The sequence below is a fragment of the Arachis duranensis genome, chromosome 10 (assembly GCF_000817695.3).
Source record: "Arachis duranensis cultivar V14167 chromosome 10, aradu.V14167.gnm2.J7QH, whole genome shotgun sequence".
NCBI lineage: Eukaryota > Viridiplantae > Streptophyta > Magnoliopsida > Fabales > Fabaceae > Arachis > Arachis duranensis.
Window position 1 is genome coordinate 93967908 of NC_029781.3, and position 20069 is coordinate 93987976.

General features: G+C 35.3%; 1 protein-coding gene across 1 annotated transcript; it reads right to left on the reverse strand.

The window, feature by feature from the left end:
- Positions 1-239: 239 nt before the first annotated feature.
- On the reverse strand, positions 240-3993 carry LOC107470903 (hexosyltransferase GAUT11). The gene is made up of 2 exons (XM_016090314.3): positions 3631-3993; positions 240-1700 (listed from the first exon to the last, which is right to left on the reverse strand). Exons 1-2 carry the CDS (start codon positions 3784-3786, stop codon positions 240-242), a joined length of 1617 nt encoding a protein of 538 aa, XP_015945800.1. The 5' UTR covers positions 3787-3993.
- Between the last annotated feature and the right edge of the window lie 16076 nt (positions 3994-20069).

Below are 20069 nucleotides of genomic sequence, written 5' to 3' on the forward strand. Positions count from 1 at the left end.
TAAATTATCACAATAATCACTACATAACAAATCAAAAGGGGAAAATATAGCCTCACCTAGCCAAAATTGAATTCCCCCACATCTCTCCACCTAAACCTTTAAACTTTTAGTGTATAAGAAATCATTCGTTTCTATTTAATAAGCTGTGAACAATAGATAAAAGACAAACGAAAAAAATATATATTCCTAGAAAAGTCAAAAACTTTCTACTTCTGACTCTACAGTTATGGCTAACACAATCAAAGATCAATAAATAGTTCAAAAGTAATCTGAGGTTGCATAAGCCATAAGCAATCAAGAAGCAGCCACAGTGGCTTATACCTGCCTATAGCTAGCTTCAGCCATGGCTTCATGTTCCCATTGAAGTGGATAACTGCCGCGCTTTCAATTAGACGGTTGTCAATATTTAAGTCATAACCCAATCCTAAAACATGCCATCTTCTATCAAGTGGTTCTGTCAAACCATAGAAACTTAGAAGAGCTGGAGGAAGCGTGCCAAGCTTCCAGAGTGTGCCATTGGCATTTTGCTCCAGCCAATAGTGATATCTTGCTGTCACATCTGCTTTCCTCCATGCAACCAAGTCAAAAATGTTCATGCCAAATGCCCATCCACATGCCTGTGGATCGAACTTTGAGCTTATAATTGAATTTGAGAAGTTTAGATACTTGTAGTACCGATGAAACGCTTCAAGACAAGTTTCAACTGCACCATTCACATTTCCATGCAAATCCAGTGAGAAAAGTATGGTGAGGTCCTTCTGGACGACGACATCATCGTCAAGGAAAACAACCTTCTCAAGTTGTGGATAAATCTCAGGGATGTAAAACCGAAGATGATTAAGTACAGACAAATACTTGGGGTTCCGAACTTTTGATTCGACATTCACATCTTGATAAGCTCCAAAATAGAAGGCTTGAGATTCTGGATTGTGTAGCTGTTTGATAATCGGAGAATAATTTTCATTCAACCAATGAAAGTCCTCAAAATTCTGCACCTCTATGATGGCCCCTTTAAAGTCATTACTAAGGAACCATGCTTGCATTGCTCCATAATTGACATCATTGGTGACAATGTGAAAGATCAATTGTTTTGGGTGGTCTGCATTGACAACTGTAGAGTTAACAACAACTGATGTTGCGAGCACATTATCTGAAAAAATGCAGAAATGATATAAACTGTTGTCCTTGAGACGAGAAGTTTTCCACTCGTTTGAGTGTTTTTGCAGGGACAATGTCCTTAGCCAATCAGTCATAAGTTTCACATTTAGGCAATGAAGACTCTTTGGCAGTGCTTCGGCTGACATTTGAGCAAACACTGTGCTTTGAACTGTTACAGCATTGGCACGTTCTTCGAGAGCTTGAATGTGCGACTTCATTGTTACTATAGTGGTAGCAATGTCATAATGGACATCTTGTGCCTTGAAAATCAGGGAAGAGAGGCTTTTAATAATTGGCTCAGCTTCGTCCAAGGTAATGGGCTCCCCAGTCATGGCAGCTTTTGAAAGCAAAAGCTGGCAAATTCTAATCTTTGAACTAAGCTGCCAGGCAAAATGATGATTATTGTGTGCTTTGGCAATGACCACATATGCCTTGGCCAGAACCATTTGCTCTGCTAACTGTCGTGAAAAGGATGTTGCACTTAAAATTTCATTGGAAAAATTCATACTCTCTTTTGCAAGTTCACCTCTGGCATTCTTCTCCTGCAATGATTAGTCACTTACTCTGTAAGAGTTTCACAGCAATGCAAAATTAGTGTAGCAATAGCAGTTGATATTACATTGCTCTGGTTGCCTTACACAAATGAATATATTTAATACCTCATTTTTATGCCTCAAATGACCACTTACTATACTTCTCTTTTTATGTCGCACAAAAACTTGAGTGTGCACCTCATTTTTTGGCGATTTATATGTATAGAAGCATATTTGTATAATTTCATGTTTGTGAATAAACTTTCTCAAATTATGTCATGGTTTCTATAATTTCTTCCATACTAGTCAATCTCGTGGGATTTCAGTGGGATCTTGGCATCCCATCCCAGCATGCATTTGAGAGGAGACCAGATGAGATCTCGGTTCTTTCATCCCCAACTGTCCCAGCCAGGATTCCGGCGACCAGCCTTTATCCGCAAATCCCACTGGGATCTTATGCGGGTGCTGAAACCTGATTTTGCTCACTTAAAAGTAACTTCTGTGATGGTTTCAAAGGGGGTATAGAGATAATTTCACTGCCCTTGTATGCTGGTGATTGATTAGTGACAACTTAAATTAAGGCTTATGACTTTTGAGTTTATATAGTATGGATTTTTGAACTATTATGAAATATAAACTTAAGACTTTGGATTATGAGTGATGATGCTTAATACATGGTTTATTTTGATTTTCTGTTCTTTTTTAATTTTTAAAATACAATATGCATGTTGTATCAGAGAATTTCCCTCTATCTTTGCTGAAATCCCAGCCATCCCATGTCGGGATCCCACAATTCCAGTTTTGGGGACGTCAGGGATGCGACGAGATCTGGGATTGACTACTATGATTTCTTCAATTCTGGATGACCGAAAAGAAATGAGCCACAGAACAGCCCTGACACTGATGTAATAACTAAATACTTCAAACACAATGTTCAGGCAAATTTCTAAGCAACATAACTATATGTCTAGAAACGAGTCAAATCAGCTTCCATGTTTTAATTTTTTGGTGGCAACAAGGAAGAAACTGGTGAAATAACCAAATATGTGATAGATTGATACTCAAAATTATGGTTAAATCGTATATGAGATTGGCAGTTCCTATAACAGTTTTTTTGCAGAATGGCAGTGTGCAAGAAAACAATGAACAGACAGCAATAAATCATTGAATGATTTCTAGCATGAAACCAACTTAAAATAACTACACACCCCTATTTCTATAGGAGGAAATGAAAATTTGTTGGCGTGGTAAAAATTAAAAATTAACTAGTTATTTAAGGGAGGGGGGAAACACTAGTAGTGGATCATAACTAGCACATGATTCTCCAGATTCAGTTAATGCTGAATTACAGCTCACAGAAAGTTAAAAAACTACTGAATATAATTCTTGTATTGCCCAAAAGATCGAAAAAGAAAAAGTAAACCACTAAAAAAAAAACTATGATCTCTAGCAATGCTACCCTAAACAAGGAGCAATGTAACACTCGAGATTCATCATTCAATATTACACTTAAGATCCACATTGAACAACTTTCTAAGAAGAGCTACTACATCTTCTAAATAAAAAACACAGAAAGAACTTAGTCAAATAGTCACAGATAAACTGCCAAATTAAACTGTTTCAAAAGATTTACTTTTGATTCGCATCTACCTACAGAAACATACATTCCTCTTGCATCAATTTATCAAATGAAAGTATAAAGTCAAAGATGAACTACTATTCATAATTTGACACAGTTAATAATAATAATAATAAAACAAAACATGAATAAACGATTAGGATTAAGAAAAATTGAGAATGAAACAAATTCCAAAACAATTAGGTATCCCAAAAAAACAAAATAATGAACTTCCACCGATCAAACAACAAATCCAATAAGAAAAATAACAATAATAACAGTTAAAAACTAGAGTGAGTGAGTTAGTTAGTTAGTTGCTACCGTTAGCGGAAGCTGAAACTGATCTTGGCGATGATTGTGCTGCACTACGAACAAAAGCAAAGCCGCAAGAGAGAAGGCGGCGAGGAGAAACCAGATCCAATAAGAAAACCTCCGCCGAACACGGCGCCGGAACTCGGCGGCAGCTCGGCGGCGCATATTCCTCCGCCGCCGAAAGCTGAGCAGTCAGCACGAAATCAAGAAGAGGAGAGAAGCATTTCCCCCGATTGGATCAAAATGAAAGGAGTCGTTATTTCTCTGAAAAGGTTTGTGGGTTTTTAATTCATGCAAATGGAAAACGCAAGTTTAGTTGGAAGAATGAGAAACAGCAGCAACAACAACATTCATGTGTATGTTTTTCAGTCAGCGTCAAAATTTGGATTTTGGACAATACTTATTGCGGAATCCTTTTTTTTTTTTTGAAAAAAAACATATGTTTTTAAGTTTTTTCTATAAAATATCTATTTTTGATTTCGAATATTTATTTTTTTATTTGATATTGTATAATTTAAAATTTATCTTAGTTTTGATACTGGACAATGTAAAATGTTTTAGATCATAAGATTATATATTTAGTATATTTAAAAATTTATTATTTTTAGTGAGATGACAATATAAAATTAGTTATTTGTGTAAAGTTTTTTATATTAAAGTTTATGAAAATTTATCTATTTTAATTTATACTATTAGTTGTTTTCATCAATTATTGTTATAATAAAGCTGAAATGTTGATATAACAAGATGTGATAAAATTTATTTAAATTTTTTTAATCATAAAGTCAAAAAAATAAAAAAAAATATTAATAGTAATCTTAACATATACTTTAGTTAAACTCTAATAATAATAATAATAATAATAATAATAATAATAATAACAATAATAATAATAATAATAGTAGTAACAATTCTGGGAAATTAATTTTTTAAGAACTAAAATCAATCAACAAAATGGTAAATTAGCAAATCTAAGATAAAAAAAAAATAAAAAATATTAACTAATCATTAAAAGGAAAAAGAAAATGATTCTAAACTTTTTTTCCTAACAGTAAATAATAATAGTGTTGTGGCCGACACATGAAGCGAGGGTGAGAACACAATTGAGAGACACCATACATATATATAGGGGTGTGGGGTGGGTCTGTGGGAACTTGGGGAAGGTAACACCATACTTCATTGCTTCTCTTTTTCAGTTTTCTTTTCAAAACAAAACTTAAGCAAAGATTCTTATATGCTTCTGTACACCAAGTTGATTCACCTTTTTAACTATTAAGTTAACGTGGGTTAAATCACACAAATAAAATAATTTCAGTTTAAAATTATGGGAAATTCTATCGTGTTAATTCATCTTTTCAGCATACTATGCTGATTTTCAGTGTCAATAGGAGAGAATTATAAGTGAGTATAATTGTGGCATTGAAACGGAGCAGGAGAAGAGTTCGGTTTCACGTGTGAAAATTATTAATTTATTATGTGGTAATTAACTGTGTAATTAGATGTTGGATTTAATGGGCCATTGAATTGTGAGATTTTTAATTTTGATATGGAGGGGTTGATGGAGTATAGCAGCGATATGGGGGTTTAGGATGTTTCACCGAGATGTGATAGCTGTGTAGAAGAAATCGGACGGACCGATTAGGACGACGGAAATCAGACGGACTGATTTCAGAACGTGAAAGGTACATAAATCGGTGGGTCCGATTTGAGTACTCTGTCCACGCGTCACGCATGCACCTGGCTTCCTTGGTTGGCTCGTGACTCTATCTCCAAAAGCAATGATTGTTTCCCCCCTTCCAGCAGTATCTCTTTCACTCTCGTATTCCTCTCTTTATGCTCTCAACCCCACCACTTTTCTCATTCTTCACTATTGTTGGACCACAACAAACCTCCAAAAAAATTTAAAGAAAATGCTAAGAAGACCAAAAATTAAAGAAATAAATCAACCAAAGTTTAATATTGTTAATTATCTTGGGCTTCTAAATTATGTAAATTTTTGTTTTTTAATAATCTGATTTAATAATAATAATAGTGATAATATTATATTTTATTAGTAATATATATTATAATGGCAATAAGTAGAGATTAATCATGTATGTGTATATGATTTTATTATTAGGTGGTTAGAAATAGAAATTAAAATAGGAATTAATCATGTATGTATGTATGTATGTATGATATGGTAAGTTCTACCATTGAATTGGATTTTTTTATGATTATTGGTTAAAATAAAATGAAAGAATGAATGAATGTGATGAATGTAAAGAATAAATGAATAAAAGAAGAAGGAGAATGAGATCTGTACATATTAGATTAGAGTAGATATTGATATATTATTGTTGTTATTATTAGTATTAGTAATTGAGTTTAATAAATTAGTATGATTAATAATAAAAATTTAATAAATTATTTTATTTATGATGATTAATAATTGAATTTTAATTCAATAAAATGTAGACAATAAATTAGTAATAACTAAACTTAGATTAGGAAATTAGTATGCTGTGTTATGAATAATAATAATAATAATAATAATAATAATAATAATAATAATAATAATATGCTGTTTTATGAATAATAATAATAATAATAATATTAGAGGTTGAAAGAAAAAAAATATTTGTTCTACGAATAAATAATTTATCAGCCATAAAATTATTCTAGTTAGTTAGTTAAGGTTAATTAATTTTTGTTATAAGGTAATGAATATGATTGAAGGATTTTTGTATAACAGATTTATTCTGTATGTTTCAAATGCAATTATGCTGGGAATTAGTTATAATGGACATGTAAGGATAAGGATAATTGTGTTTTTGATAATATAGTTATATTATACTGGTATTTATAACGGAAATGTGATATTGTAGGGTTTACGGATGTTGATGTGTGATCATTTAAAGCCGCCGGATCCATACAACGAAATTGTTGAGTCACACTACGCGAGACTGGATTTTATTATGTTTCCCAAATTGGAGTTATCCAATGTCAGTCAGCAATGGTTAATGCTCTGATTGAGAGATGGCGGTCTGAGACTCACACATTTCATTTTCCGGTTGGTGAATGTGCCGTGACCTTGGAGGATGTGGCAATAATTCTCGGTATGCCGACAAATGGTCTTTCGATTACAGGACTGACCATGAGTAGTTTTGAGGCATTGGAAGCCGACTGCTTGCACGAATTTGGAGTTGCACCGAGGAAGACGGACTGTAGAGGAAGCTTTATAAAATTAACGTGGTTTAGGGGTTTAAAAGATCGTATAGTGTTGAATGATGATGTTCACATTCAAATGTATGTAAAGTGTCACATAATGTTGTTATTTGGGACAATTCTGTTTGGAGATAAGTCGGGTGCAGCGGTGCATTGGAAATCTTTACTTTTGCTCCGTAACTTTGGTGGGATCATACAGTTTAGTTGGGGTTCGACATGTCTGGCACACTTGTATAGATCATTGTGTAGGGCAACTCGTGTCGACTGCAAGGAGATGGATGGTCCACTGACGCTGTTGTTTACTTGGGCTTAGATCCGGCTACCATTTCTAGCGTCGATTCTCGACAATCCCTGAGTGTTTCCAATTACAAACAGGTAATTTTGATTAAAGTATGCATTGAAAGAAATTCTAGAAATTGTATTTTGTTTTCCACAAGATAAGTTAACTAATAGATTGTCCGATGGCAGGTGGCGTAATTGGGACCGTAAAAACTATGCCTACCGATACAATTCGCTTGCGCAATACAGGAGGTTGTTGGATGATCTACAACAAGGACAGGTATGTTGTAAAATACAATTCCTTTAGACATCCGTCATAATTCGGTTATCTGGAGTCCACGGTGCCATTTATATCTTTTGAATGTATCGAGTGGTAGGGGTGTTCAAAACCGATCCTGACCGAACTAAACCGATGGACCGAACCGAAAAAACTGAAAACCGAAATAACCGAAAACCGAAAAAACCGAAAAAAGTGATGTTTTGCGGTTTTTCTGCGGTTCAGTTTGGTTTTCGGTTCTTGCCACCAAAACCCTAACCGAACCGAACCGAACCAGTTCTTAACAAAACCCTAAAATTAAAACTATCCCTCACCTTCTTCACTCCTTGTCCTTGATACTCGAAGTCGAAGCCAGCTCCTCAAAGGAAGACGAAGACGAAGACGAAGACCCAGTCACCCACCCACCCACATGACCTCCGACCTCACCACCTCCGACCTCACCGCCTCCACCCAGCAGCGTTTCTGGGTTCTGTAGGGTCACCTCACCACCTCCGACCTCGCCGCCTCCACCCAGAAAGCCTCCACCCAGCAGCGTTTCTGGGTTCTGTAGGGTCACCTCACCACCTCCGACCTCGCCTCCTCCACCCAGAAAGTCTCCCACCCAGCCACCGATTCAAGTGCATATGGAGCCCGAGCCATCTATTCAGGTTAACCTTATTGATGCATTGTTCCCTTGTTGGTATTGCTGCTTGCTGGTTATTGTTCAATGTTCAGTTTGTTCAGGTTAGGGTTATTGTTGCCTCGGATCCCATGTTTTGAATCTCGATAATAGATTCTTTCAAAATTTTATACTTTAGTTTAATCATCTTTTTTTGTACGTTAGGATCTAGGAGTTCAATTTTAATATAAAGATTGATAGAATTGAATAGATTTAACCTAAAAAATGATGTTAGGGATCTAGTTCAATTTTAATATAATCAATTAATCATTAACATAATTTAACCTGAAAAATAGTTTATAAGTAATGTTTACCATTTCATGTATGTTTCATATTGTTTTTGCCAAGTCAGAGTGTTCAATTTGTTGGTATAATGGTATTGCTGTTTAGTGTTTAATTTGCCAAGTTCAATTTGTTCATTGCTTGTTCACATTATGAAGTTTTGTTCTGTTTAGTTTATTGCTGGTTTATTGCTGGTTCATTGCTTGTTTATTGTTTGGTTTATTGCTGTTTATTGCCAAGTTCAATTTGTTGGTATAATGGTTTATTGCTTGTTCATTGCTTGTTTGGTTCATCGCTGGTTTAATTTGAGATTATCAAGTTTTGTGATGTTTAGTGTTTAATTTGCCAAGTTCAATTTGTTCATTGCTTGTTCACATTATCAAGTTTTGTTCTGTTTGGTTTATTGCTGGTTCATTGCTTGTTTATTGTTCGGTTTATTGCTGTTTATTGCCAAGTTCAATTTGTTGGTATAATGGTTTATTGCTTGTTCATTGCTTGTTTGGTTCATTGCTGGTTTAATTTGAGATTATCAAGTTTTGTGTTGTTTAGTGTTTAATTTGCCAAGTTCAATTTGTTCATTGCTTGTTCACATTATCAAGTTTTGTTCTGTTTGGTTTATTGCTGGTTCATTGCTTGTTTATTGTTTGGTTTATTGCTGTTTATTGCCAAGTTCAATTTGTTGGTATAATGGTTTATTGCTTGTTTGGTTCATTGCTGGTTTAATTTGAGATTATCAAGTTTTGTTCTATTTAGTGTTTAATTTGCCAAGTTTAATTTGTTCGTTGCTTGTTCACATTATCAAGTTTTGTTCTGTTTTGTTTATTACTGGTTATTGCTTGAATATTGCTGGTTATTGCTTGTTTATTGCTGGTTTAATTGTTCATTGCTTGTTCAGATTATCAAGTTTTGTTCTGTTTTGTTTATTGCTGGTTAATGGTTATTGATTATTTATGTAGTTTGACGTCAGTTCAAGTGAGAATATGGGCGACACTGGATTGCCTCCAGTTCCTATTCCGAATGAATCAACAAGCATCAGATCTCTGAGTGCTTTGCCTCCTATGCCAGCTCCTCAACGAAACACAAGGAAGCTTGCTAGTAGATGCCGAGGGAAAAGGCGGGCTGTTGAAGAAGCTCCCGTTGATGACTCTGCTGAAACTGAGACCGACGAAGGTAAGAGTTATATTTCATTAGATCAAGACTTTGTTAGCTATTGTGTATTTTGGCTTGTTGATTTCAATCTTATGACATTGCATAATAGTATGGTAGAATTTTTTTATTTGATTGAAAAAACCGAACCAAACCGAACCAAACCAAACCGATTTTAATTGGTTTGGTTTGGTTCGGATGACCTTGAAAAAAAACCGAACCAAACCGAACCACAGCTTAATTAAACGATTGGATCGGATGGCTTTTCCTTCAAAAACCGAACTAAACCGCACCGCGAACACCCCTATCGAGTGGCATGCATCTGATAGAATCAGAAGGCAATTTAGATTGAGACAAGATGTTTCTAATCAAGAGCGGGATCTAGGTGCATCACACGGTGAAGTTCTAATTGGGTCTAAGAATCAAGATTGGGCGAATACCCACTCTTTTTGGGTGATGCAGTGGACCAATCGGTATAGTCATATTCTCTCTGATGACTTGGTGCCTTTACATTATCCATTGAAAATTTACATGCATTGGTACCGAGAAGCATTTGGTGACCACTTGCAATTGTCGAACCTTGTATTCCAAGAGAATCTAGAAGGTCCTCCACCACCACCAGAACCGCACCGGCACCTCCACCACCACCGCCACCGGAACTGCCACAATAGGGGTTGAGTATTTTGCACCATATGTTCCTGACACACATCCGTCTGATTATTTTTCAACGTCAGTCCCGATACATCAATAGTATTGGGGTGGTCCACAGTTTGATCCAGGAGAGCAAACTTCATTCAGTCAGCTGCTTGGTTTCATGGCACTGGGGCCGCACCACTCACATTCAGGTAATTATGTTGACATTCCCACCGACCATCAAGCATATTCGGGTGGTATTACTCCAATTAGGAGGTCAATGGATTTGAGACCTCGGGTTCACACTTCCTCTGATAATTCTGGTGCCAGAATGTCTGTTGACTCGAGCAGAAGTGCTGAAGGGGCGAGAGGGATTATACAGAGTGGAAATCCTAGACATATTCCGATGAGTCTGATTCATGAGAGTAATAGGGCAGTTGATGATGAGGCTGATAACTACCTAGTAGACCATCCAGAGGATGAGGATGAGGATGAGGATGAGGATGATGACGATGCTGTTGATGAGGATCCAGCGCCTAGTGCAGGTAAAATAAACTGTTGGTAATGATTTAGGGTTTGATTATGAATTTCTATTAGTAGCTTCATGATGAACTTAGCTTCATGATGAACTTCTATTTGTATTACATATTGAAGTGCCATTTGATTAATAGCATCCAACATTTGTTGTGTTTTGATAGGTACGACCACAAGTGAAAAAGGTAAAGCTTACAACCTTAGAGCTGATCCTCCACGTCGGAGTGCGAATCGGTATACACCATCCGCTTTTAACATGATTGCCAAGAAGTGTAGAAAGTTATACAAAGATATGAAGTGGGCATCAAGGAAATAAAGTTGTATGGATTAATTAAGTTGTTAATTAGATTGTTATCACTATTTAATAATTGAGTATGTTAATTAGGTTGTTACTACTATTTAAAAATTAAATTGTAACTATTTCATTATTGAGTATGTTACTACTAGGTTGTTATTACTATTTAATTATTGAGTATGTTAATTACGTTGTTATTACTATTTTTTTATCGACTATGTTAATCAAGTTTGAAATGAATACAAGCACGAAAAGGTAAATTCAAATGTCAATGTCGTACATAAATGTAAATTCAAATGAAATGTAACAAAAGTAACTACTACTCTTCGGCTGGACCTGCACTTGGTCCACCACTTTGACGAAATTTACTACGACTATGGCCCTCGGCACCCCATTGCTTGCATCGCCTAGGGCGACGCAACATACGAGTGTCCATCTCATTATAGAAGTGGGTTTTCTTTGGACGACCTTTGGCTACACGTCTGAGGAACGGGTTTCCAACGAATCGAGGTCCATGATAAGCAGGCCACGTTGCAGAATTTCCTAGTGGTCTAAACCTAGCCCTGTATACTCTTCGAACTTGGTCTATCTTGTATAAATCGTGAACTTATACTTGCCAATCCAACCGCTGATTTGCACAACAAGCAAACATATGTCAACACGGAATTCGGTCAACCTGGAATTCACCACAATCGCAACGATGGTGGCGTAGGTCAACTGCATACTCAACCCCACTCGGCATCTCGCGTACCTCAAAGACTTCATTTTCTCTACCAAACAGCTAACCTGTATGTTACCCAATGCTCGTTAATTTGCATGCAGCTTGGAGGTCACCATCTCAGAGAACACAAGTCCAGCATTAATTTGGGCTTCAGCCTCGGCTCTTTTCTTAGTGAACAACTCATTCAGTCTGTAAAATATAGCCTTAACAAGCGCAGTGACCGGGAGATTGCGTACACCCTTTAAGACGGAGTTGATGCACTCCACAAGATTGGTGGTCATATAACCCCATCAGTATCCACCATCAAATGCCAAAGCATACTGCTCACGTGGGATCCGATCAAGCCAGTTGGTGTAAGCCTCACCCCGTTCCTTTAATTATTCATAGCGCATCTGGTACTCCCTAATCGTCCTCGAGTATCCTATGAAAAATATTCAGTCAACAATGAACACCATTCTATTTGATCGTACTTACAATAAATTCAAAGTTCATTGTATTCAAACTTACCAATGTTAACGATAAGCTTCTGTAAGTAAGGTGCCTTGAACTTCCTCAAGAAGTTGGACTCAATATGCCGGATACAGAACATATGAAACGCTCTAGGAGGAGACCAAGCCCCATTCGATCAATAGCTGACCTAATAGAATCGTGTCGATCAGAGATAAGTCCCACACCATCACGTGTCACCACATGTTGACGCAAGTTACTCAGGAAAAAGTACCATGGATCAGAAGTCTCTCCCTCCACTATGACAAATGCAATAGGCACGATGTTGTTATTACCATCTTGTGAGATTGCAACCAATAAACAACCCTTGTATTTTTCATACAAATGAGTCCCGTCCACCTGCACCACTGGCTTGCAGTGTCTGAAGGCCCTTATACAAGGGTAATAACTCCAGAAGACTCTATGCAGTACACGTATATCAGGAACCAAATCATCCCCCTGGTAAGCAAGCATTGTTTCAAAGTGAACCACTGGTAATGGCTCCTTGTGACACATGGCCTCAAACCATATGGGCAAAGCTTCATACGATGCTTCCCAATCTCTGAAAATTGATTGCGATAACTGATGGTGTAGTTAAACTTTGACTGGACTTTAGCAATGATTGATTTCTCCTTTATAGACAAGTCAACCTCTACCAACGGCTTAATTGCTTCTGCAACTGTCTTAGAATCCAGCTTCGAATGATCTTGAGAAATAGTAGACCTGGTACAAGTGTGACTTCCACTGTACCTCCTCATCTCCCAACAGTACTTCTTCTGCATTTTGGTAAACCTGATCAACCAGTCACAACCATTGCCATATTCTATACACTTGGCATAGAATGTCGTCAGTTCTGACTCATATATCTGATAGTCTACACACATCTCCGGATGGTATAATCTTTCATTGCCTTGATTATTGCCTCCCTTGAACTGAATTCCATCCCTACTGTGAACTCATCATCCGCCACAATAGGAAGCGCTGTATACATCCAAAGTAATAAATCATTTATTACAACTCAATTAATAAACACACTTTACCATGTAAGATCATAATAGCCTTTTTTTTCGCTATTCTATCTATGTAAAGAACAACTAAATATAATTCATAACAAAGAACTATTAATTAATAAAAAAATCAAATGCTATGGTCACAAATGATTATCCACATATCACATATATTACTCATCTGACTTATTGATTTGCTACTTCATAGTTTCACATAGCTCTCTAGCTTTACGCACCAGCATTCATATATTACGGAAACTCCGGTGCGTGCATAGCCTCCAAATCCAACGACCGCATGAAAGAAGGCTCCTGAAACGGATGCGGGTTTGCTAGTGCATTTGCAACTTCCACCACATCTGCGTTCATGGTGCCGCCAGCTTCATCTTCGTCTTCACCTGGACCAACGATCTCATAGTTACTTTCAAATTCATCCTCGTTTTCACTATTATAATCTTCCAATTCAATGTTATGGTCCGCTTCAGATTGCTCAAACTCAATATAAAACTCGATGCACGATATTTGGTGGCAATTTTATACATTGAAAACATTTCATGCATACTCGCTTCATTCGTCACGTACTTGGTCTGAAATTGAACGAACCCACCAAACACAGATAAAGAATACTTGTACAAAATACATGATACTCTCCTAGATCTTCGAGAATCTATCTTCTCACAAATCACACATTTCAATTTCTCAAGTGACAATGTGAACGGAATAACAACATCTAATGAATTTTCACACACAAATTGAACTCCCTCATATGTTTACAATAAAATCTGCCCGTAACAATAAATATTCAACACAACTCTATCATCCATAACAGTATACATACTTGACTATTTTCAATCTTACTGAAATTTATTCTACAAGAATGAAGGAGAAGAATGAAAGAAGAAGAAGAACAGCTGAGACCGGCAATGAAGAAATGGGGCTTCTGTGATTTTTTTTCCATTTTATGTATGCACTTACAGGCAAATCGGACGGACCGACCGCGTGCTATCATTTCGAATTTTGTGCGCATCACAAATCGCCGGGTCCGATGGGTGCACTCCAGATTAAAAAAAAAAATTGGCCACTAGAAATCGGTGGGTCCAATTACTGCACTTTTCGTTTTAGAAAATTGGACAACCAAAAATCGGTGGGTCCGATTTCTTGTAAACTCAATTTCTTCCTCACACAAATCGGTGGGTCCGATTTCTTCCCCCCTCCTCCCGGCGAGAGTCTTAAAAGCAACGTCGTCATAACAGTGTAATTTACCCTTAATGATCATAACTCAACATAACTCACACCACTAAATCATATAAAAAAAATCAGCCTTAAATTGTAGGTTGGTAGAAACTCTTTTTAAAATTCAAGATTTGTCCAAAATTAGAACTCATTGGAATTTTTTCACTGAACATTGGATTTTCAATAATGAATGTTGTATGAAGAGAATCAGTGGTGTTGTATTGACCCATGATTAAGATAGAGTTATACCAGACCAAAAAAACAAAAAGATGGAATTATAGAAATTCGTAAAAAAAAATTGTTGGAAATTATGAGGGAGTAAAAAACTATTATTTCAATAAAGCTATTAATTAAAAGGTAAGATTACATATGGTTAAGATTAACTAAAAAAGTAAAAACGATTGTCGTTAAAAAAATTGTTTAGATTAATAAACAATTTGATTTTAAATAAAAAATAAGTATTAAAAAAATAATTAGTTTTTACGTGAAAGAAAATAATTTTTTCCCATAAAAACTTATTTTTATTTAAAAAGTCATTTTTTAATCTAAAAACTAATTTTGCTTTTCAAAAAACTGATTTTTTTATTTAAATTATACAAAAATAATTACGACTTATAAATTATTTTATAACATTTTAAAAGATTAATGTTATTTTCGATAAAATTTATCTTTTAAAAATCTCAAAACTAATTATCTTTAGTATTATTTTTATTACAATCTAATAATATAATACAACAAAATAAAATCTTAAATCTCTAATAAAATAAAAATATCAAAATTTATTAATGTAAATAGTGTTGATACTACAAAAATATTTAACTTGTAATGTTGATTTAAAATAAAATGTTAAATTTTTTTTTTAATGATTGAGATTACTACTAGATATACTATAATTTTTATTATTTCAAAAATAAAATAATACATAAAAATATATGAAAAACTAAATATAATTAGTTAGATACATATCATTTTAACTAATTGAACAAACTTTTTTTGTGAAAAAAGTACTCTTTTTTGTTGTTAAATTTACATTATTAAAAAAAATCTACCTTACTTTTTTAAGTGAAGTAATTTAATGTCAGCAATTGTTTTATTTTGATATTTGAATTTAAGTTCATGTCCCTCGTATAGCCGCTTAAAATTGTTTGGAACCTTCTTTATTTTTTTTGGGACCCTCCTTATTTTTCATGTATGTTGGATCAACATCACACACCTCAATCCATCAATTGGCCTATTACTTAACCATCTCTAACGTAACATCTTACTATACAGAGTTTTACGCTTAAGTCGTAGAATAGAGGTAATGTGGTGTTACGGACCTCTAAACAGCAAAACAATTACATAATAGAGAAGAAGATAATATACTAAGAGCCTTGAAACAAAACGGGTAAACAAAACTTGCAAAACAAAAACGCAACGCTCAAAAGAAAGGATTACTTGCGTGCTAAGAAACCTAATAGAAAAAGATAATGGTAAACCAGAGAGTATAGGAAAGCCAAGGAAAATAGCATAACTAGCCCCTGACTCAACCTGCGAAGCTAAAGCTGGCCGGAGGATATATATATATATATAAACATACATAAGAATCCCCAAAATACACCAAAATACCAAAACAAACTCCTATTTCTCCCTCAACCTCTAATAGGAGCACCATACACAAGTTACTTGGAGTGTAAGCTAAATGCATATATACATATATACAAACAGAAATCCAAAATACACCCAAGAACTACTTCGCTTCAAGGATCTAGACGCCTAGCGAGGAGCCTCTCAACCTGCATCTAAAAAATAGCTACACATTATGGAATGAGAACCAGAGGTTTTCAGCATGGTAAAGTGCCACGCGTATAATAAATAAGGTCCTGAGAATGCCTTTGGCAATCCTAGAACTCCATTATTCAGTTATCCAACTCAATTACTAAACAGAAGCCATAAGCAGGGGTAGGTATTCTAATTCTGTCTAACTTACTCAATTTCAAACCTAACCTATCACCAAACCATTTTACCTTTTCCTTCATCCCTCCATCATCCATAATGCAACAGAAACAAGCAACCAAACAAGTTCACGCACAAGTAATGAGCAGATAGTGCAAGTAGCAAGTATAACAGGTAGCAGGTGGTATATATCAATTAGGCAAACCCAGGAAATGCATAGCAATCAAAACAAACAAATGCATATGATGCATGCCTGTCCTATAGCTGATGAGGCTTATCTGTCAGTTATCCAACCAACCCGACAAGTCCGAAAATCTTAAACTGTCCCCCGTCGCGCATCTCCAAGAGCCTATGCATAGATTTCACATTTAACATCAAGTAATCGCTCAATGGGGGCTATCCATACCCAGGAATTTATACGTGCCCGGTCACACTTACGATGTAGGGTCAACAGAGTGTCGAGGTTCAACCTGGAACACATGGTGGCGAGCCATGCTTTTTACCCAGGGAAACTCGTATCTCAGATATCATTATTCATAAGCCATTTCAATTTCATTATCAATAGATCATCAATTATCAAGCCTTAGTGTTAAACTTCGTTAACATTCTTATTTTCTTCATAAAAACCACCATTTACAACTTTCTTCACCCTCAGATATCTTGTTTTCCTAGCTTCTTTTATCCACTGGACCTAGAACCATACTTTAAGTCTTAAAGGGAAGAAAATAGAGGTTTCGAAATGGAAAATTGGTTTAAAATAGTCAAAATCGGTTTTTGCAACAGGCAGCAGCCACGCGTACGTGTGAGTCATGTATACGCGTAAATATGCACACACGCGTACGCATGCTTCTCGTGCATGCATCGCCAAAATTCCACGCCATGTGTACGTGTGAGCCACGCGTACGCGTGGATGGGCGTTTTTTCAAAAAATGGGCAGAATGCCCAGAAAGCTTGCTGCAACCAGTTTTTGCCATCCTGTAACACAGATTTATACACCAAACTTCCAATGTCCATAACTTTCTCTACGAAATTCCGTTTTTCACAAAATTGATATCAATCAAAAGCTCATAGAACCATTTTTCATTTGCAATAAATCATAACTCAATCCGCAATTTGTGGAGTAAATTATGGACGTCCAAAGTTCATCAAAATCACTTTTTACCAAAATACTTCCAAACCTCATTTTCACCACATTCATAAATCCTTGCCTCTAAAACCTGGATTTGCTAACATATCCAATTCCAACTCATCAACAACCACTTCAAGCTACCTTTAACCAATCCAATGAGCCATAACCACAACTTTGCATTAGCATATATCATATATACATATATGAGCAACCCTTTACATATACCATTCCATTAATGCAATTATCAATTCTTCACACACATTATTTCATTAACACATTTATCAACCCTTCATACATTAATCCATCAACTCATATAACAACTCTTTATTAACAAACACCAACCATAATCCATCAATATATACCAACATCAACACAACCCATCATAAATAAATCCAAGAACATACAATTAATAACTTCAACCCTCATAATTCCAATACATATTCATCAACAATTCATTCCAACAACATTACAAGACTAATCATTAAATGCAATAACCAATTCAACTTATCCTATGGTTCCTCTAACCTAAGTTTTCACAACACCGTAAATATTAAACGTGCGAAACTTAAACCATACCTTGGCCGATCACTTTGTTTCACCCAAGGCAGCCTCACAAAGTAAAACACAGTCCCTCCAAGCTCAAATAAAATAGCCACAACCCAAGTCTTGTTCACCAATAAGCCTCTAAGTACTCCCAATTCAATTCAAATGCATATATACCCACTTAATATACACCTAATTTATATACATGTTCCAAATTCAGTTTTTTCTCTATAAATACAAGATTGATCTAGGTTTAGGGTATTCTTACTGTACCCATATGCTCAATAGCTCGAGTCCATTAAATCTTGGAAGCTAACTTGAGCCTAAAACACAAAATTGAACATGATTTCACTATAGGATTTCAATTTCACCAAAAAAAAAAGGGGAATAGAGATTCTGAATCAAACATGAGGCTTACCAGTGAAATTGATCCGATAGAAAGGTAGAGCTCACCGCGCTGAGCGCATGGCCGCGAACGGTGCAGCGATCAAAGCCCGAACGGAGGAGTTATGGTGGATCAAAGGTGGTGAGGGTTTGAGAGCTCGTCCTCCTTTCCCCCAATCTGTTTGTATCGTTGCATGCAATGGGGAAGAAGGAGCTGCTATTTTGTTTAAATGTTTGGGTCCGGTTGGATCCACGGGCCCAGTTTGGACCTCGGTTCAACCGGTTCGGTCCTTTCGGTCTGATTTTGGGCCAAATTTTCGAAATTGGTATCAAAATTCTCGTTTTGACGAGCTCTACTCTATTTTGATATTAGTTTTGCATTTTTAGCTTTCCTAATAAAAATTCAATTTATTAACTAATATTTACTAATTTTAGCGGAGTTTACATCTAATTTACTGATTATCTCCTAATTATTTAATCTCCGCAAAGTAACAAAATAAAAGCAACGGAGTCACTTCACAAATTTCGTACTCAAATCTGTCTTCAACTCTACGCGTTTCCATCTTATCATGACACCACATATAAGCATGTCATGCTTACAACCAGCATCAGCACCATAGAATTCCCCTAAAATTATACATATGTTTTAAATTAGAAGTGTAACATACTTTGTCTTAAATACCTCTGTATATATAAATCAAATTAAATTAATTCGATTTATACTATTTATATATAAATCGAATTAAGTTGATTCGATTTATCATATATGTGTTGTATTAGTAGTAAATCGAATTCGTCAGGTTTAACACTACTAGTGCAGTACATACATGATTCGATTTATATAAAGTTACTAAGGATATGGCGTGTAATCAATTCTACTTTAGAACATCCGTATGATTTTAAACTGAAATTATTTTATTTGTATGATTTGTTCTTAATGTTGGATCTAATTAGTTTAATTTATTTTTTACCATTTTTTATTGTAAAATTGACGATGAGAGATAAACTAATATAAAAATATTATATGTATATTAAAATTTAGTTACTAAATTAATTATTTTATAAAATACATATTAAAATATAAAATATAAATTTTTTTATCATGGATATGATATTTTTAAAATTTAATATTTATGGGGTATGGATTCGGATTTAACCCAAAATGGATCATTAACACTTTTTATTATCTACCGTTTAATTCTTTTAAATTAGATCAAAAGATAAGGATTTTTTATTTTAATAAATAAAATAAATGTAATAATTACTAAAATAAATAATTTTAAAATTATTTATCGATTTAAATTATAGATGTCAACATGATACATGTATATCTTGTTTACAGTGTAAACAAGATAAAAGAAGATAAATTCGCTGTGGCTATAAAAGGATGTGTAACCCTTGGCATTCTCTACAAACACTTCATATCCTTTTTTGTCTCATTTTTCTCATGAAAACAAGTGTACAATGGGCAGTAACAGTGTATACATAGTTGTGCTTGTTTCTTTCAATTGTAGTATGAGAAATGGCGACAATGGGATGACATTTGAGTGTGAGGATCCGATATTGTTTCGAACTTAGCGTGTGAATACATTGTCGGATTTGAAGAGTTTGATAATGAGCAAGTTCAGTGGTACAACAGTGAGGGAGATAGGAAGGGTAGGGTATGGCACCCATGGGTAACGGAGTCTTCCGGTTTCGACTA